At 39.9% G+C, this 3,362-nt stretch overlaps 1 protein-coding gene across 2 annotated transcripts in view; it reads left to right on the top strand.

Moving 5' to 3' along the window:
• The window catches only part of ccnjl (cyclin J-like), a 47,308-nt gene that overhangs the window by 11,347 nt on the left and 32,599 nt on the right, over positions 1 to 3,362 (top strand). For both annotated transcript variants that reach the window (XM_014032118.1, XM_014032119.1), the window contains exon 4: positions 2,926 to 3,225. In XM_014032118.1, the coding sequence (XP_013887572.1) occupies positions 2,926 to 3,225 (300 nt within the window). The remainder of the gene's footprint in view (positions 1 to 2,925; positions 3,226 to 3,362) is intronic.

Raw genomic sequence — 3,362 nt, 5'->3', positions numbered from 1 at the left:
TCTCTCTGTCTCTCTCTCTGTCTCTGTCTCTGTCTTTGTCTGTCTCTGTCTCTCTGTGTCTCTCTGTCTCTCTCTCTGTCTCTGTCTCTGTCTTTGTCTGTCTCTGTCTCTCTGTGTCTCTCTGTCTCTCTCTCTGTCTCTGTCTCTGTCTTTGTCTCTCTCTGTCTCTCTGTGTCTCTCTGTCTCTGTCTCTCTGTCTCTGTCTCTCTCTCTCTCTCTGTCTCTGTCTCTCTCTGTCTCTCTGTGTCTCTCTGTCTCTGTCTCTCTGTCTCTGAAATTCCCAGTTTGTAAAATAAAAGTGTCCCTATTTGGAGTAGAGCCATTAATCAGTTCTTTACTTGGTTCCTGGAGTTGCTTGTTGTTTTTTTGTCAAAGAGCTTCGTGTTCTTCGTTTGTCTGGACGCCCACAGTTGTAAAGCAGAGTAATAATCAGTGAGCACAATGAGGACATAGGTTTGCACCGTCTCTCCCTGTCTTTACATCAAAGAGGCTGGTGTTATGCAGGGACTGGGGGTATTGCTGGCTTTTTATGGTGGTGTTTTTGTGGACATAGCTGTCTGGCAGCAGACAGAGCAGTGTGATCCAGAGGATACGAGGGTGAGAGAATGTGACGAGCGTGGACCGAGTCATGGAACAAATCCTGGTAGCTGTAAACAGCTCTGTCTCTCAATATGCTTCCTGCTSTGCTGGAGAAACGCAATTACTGCCTCTCTGCTAATTACTCCCTCGCTCCCAGCGTGTCGTGCTGCAGATCCTCCGCCTTCACGCATCTTCTCTTCTGTCTTACTTAATGATAGGTCACAACTTCTGTGATCAAACCTATGCTGTGTAGGAAGATGCTCTGCTAGACATGAAGATAAAGGAATAAATGACGTCCATCAATAGCAAAGAAACTACCAAACGTGTATGTTAGATAATTGTTGGTGGGAGTTTTCACCTTTAACTATCCTAGTTGTGTCAATAAAGCCATTTTTTGGGGGGTTTCCATTGTTTCAGATCAGAAGATGAACCACAGAGGTTTTGTTGTTCACAGCCTGAACGTAACATTTAATCCGTGCAGAGACATGTATTGGCAAGTAAATCTCCTCTATCTGTGGAATCACAAAGCAGTAGGTTTTAATATGTATGTTTGCATAAAGTGGAGGTCCCATTTTTAACTTCACTAAGTYAATCTTTGCAAATTCTATACTTTTAAAGTGACTTTGACATGCATATCCATGAAATACAAAAACTCAAAGAAAATATATTTATATTTAAGAAACTTGGTATGATTGGTTACATGATTACATGATTTATATGATTGGTTGGTTGGTTGGTTTAAACAGGAAAAGATTAAAATAAATCAAGCCTGACTCAGCATAATTGCTGTTTTACAGCAGGTTCCTGTTCTGCAGAACATAAAACACTCAGAAATCCAACATCACAATTTGACCTGTTATGTCACATAATTGGCATATTTTCTTTTGAATTTTGCTCAGCTAAAGTGAAACAGGAAGTGACATCAAAGGGGAACTCTTTGAGAAAGAAAACTCCCTGGTTTTTGTTTATTGAAACATCATTTGAATTATGACTGTTTTTCATCTCTCTATGATAGTGATTAAAATAATCTAAAGAAACATCAGATTCTCCTCTACAGTCTGGGTTGTTAGCCATTTTAGCAATGCTCTGTTTACATTTAGACATTCCCCTTTGACATCACTTCCTGTTACTTCACATGCATATATCTCAACAACTGTTCATCGCAGCAGCATGAAATCTTTTTTTACAATATTTTATGAATGTTATCTTTCCAAAAATACATTCTTTTTTTTTAAATAAAAAATGGATGTCACAGGCACTTTAAGAAATGGTTATTTCCTGTTCTGACTTTGGATTGTTTAATTCTTTGTGTTATAAAGTTGCTGATCATTATGGGACAGTGATTAGCAGAATTTGAGACTTTTTAAGGCGTTAGCTGACAATGTGAATCTTTAGGCATCTCACAGTTTGATCTATGATTCACAGGGCTGTGATGCAAGAGTGAAACAATTTTAAGTGCTTTTTTATTATTTCAATGCTTCTCCTGAATTACACTAAGCGTTTCAAAGCAAAGCATTTGTATAATTCCCKCTCAGTTTATTTCCAGTTTATTTCTTTCTCAACCATCTTGTGAATTTGTCTGTGTGCACACCATAGTGGGTTCCAGCTCTGCACTAAAACACTTCTGAGTTTCACCTTACGCTTTCTTCAACATTGCGTTTTAAATAACCATGTTGTTTTGGACGTTTGTAAATCGGTTTATCTTCCATGTCTGCGATACATCTAAAATAGATTTTATACTCCAACACTGCTGCTTGAATTTCATTTTTAATTTTCTCTTTTGTAAAAAGGCTGAAAATTGAGTGCTGGTGGAGGTTTCAAGCAGCCATTCGGCCTCATCTGAAGTCTGTGTGGCGAAGGCTCAAGCTTTCCAGGCAAATCTGTAGAAAAGTAACCTGACACCCTCCTCTCCCTCATTCTTAATTTTTGAGAGGAGGCCTCTTGGATTAAAAGCAGAAACACCCCTCTTCATTGGTCACATGGGCCCCTGGGGCCTCGGGGCTGTTGCTATGGAAAAAGAGTAGGTCTTCAAATGGGGAGGGGGCTCGCCATAATGACATTGCTCGATGAGGATCTGGAYAGATGCAGAGACTGAAATGTTAGATTACGTTAACTGGGTTTTTATAGAGTYGAAATCTTTTATGATTCACTGAAAGAGGCTTCAGTGATGTCTTTATGTTCAAGTAGTCACCTTAATGTGGGTGTTTAGGTTTTATAAACACATTAGATCTGAACATACACTTGTTGCACAATAACAGTAACTACTAATCCCAAAATGAATTAAATAGAGAAGATAACTGGATCTGTGGAGCAGCAGGAAAATAAAATCTGTTTTGTTGTTTTCAGGTAAATTTGAGGAGAAGGAGGACCGGGTCCCCAAACTGGAGCAGCTGAACTCCCTTGGTTTTATGTGCAGCCTGAATCTTGTCCTCAACAAGAAGGATCTGATCAAAATGGAGCTTCTGTTGTTGGAGACTTTCAGCTGGAATCTGTGCATGCCCACGCCCGCCCACTTTATCGACTACTACCTCCACGCCGCGGTGCAGGACGGGGACCTATACAACGGCTGGCCCCTGTCCTCCATCTCCAAGACCAAGTCCTTCATGGACAAATACACACACTACTTCCTGGAGGTTTCCTTGCAGGGTGAGTTTAGAAAGAAGGTGTCTCTTTGTTGGTTAGAATAGCTTGTGTTTGATAAAAGTTTAAAGGGGACCTATTATGCAAAATTCACTTTTTAAAGGTTTTTTTACTCAACTTTGGGTATGTACTTCTAAAAAAAA

Source organism: Austrofundulus limnaeus, unplaced genomic scaffold, assembly GCF_001266775.1.
Source record: "Austrofundulus limnaeus strain Quisiro unplaced genomic scaffold, Austrofundulus_limnaeus-1.0 Scaffold1377, whole genome shotgun sequence".
Lineage (NCBI taxonomy): Eukaryota > Metazoa > Chordata > Actinopteri > Cyprinodontiformes > Rivulidae > Austrofundulus > Austrofundulus limnaeus.
The sequence above is the reverse complement of the archived record's forward strand: the minus strand, read 5'-3'. Positions and strand labels throughout refer to the sequence as shown.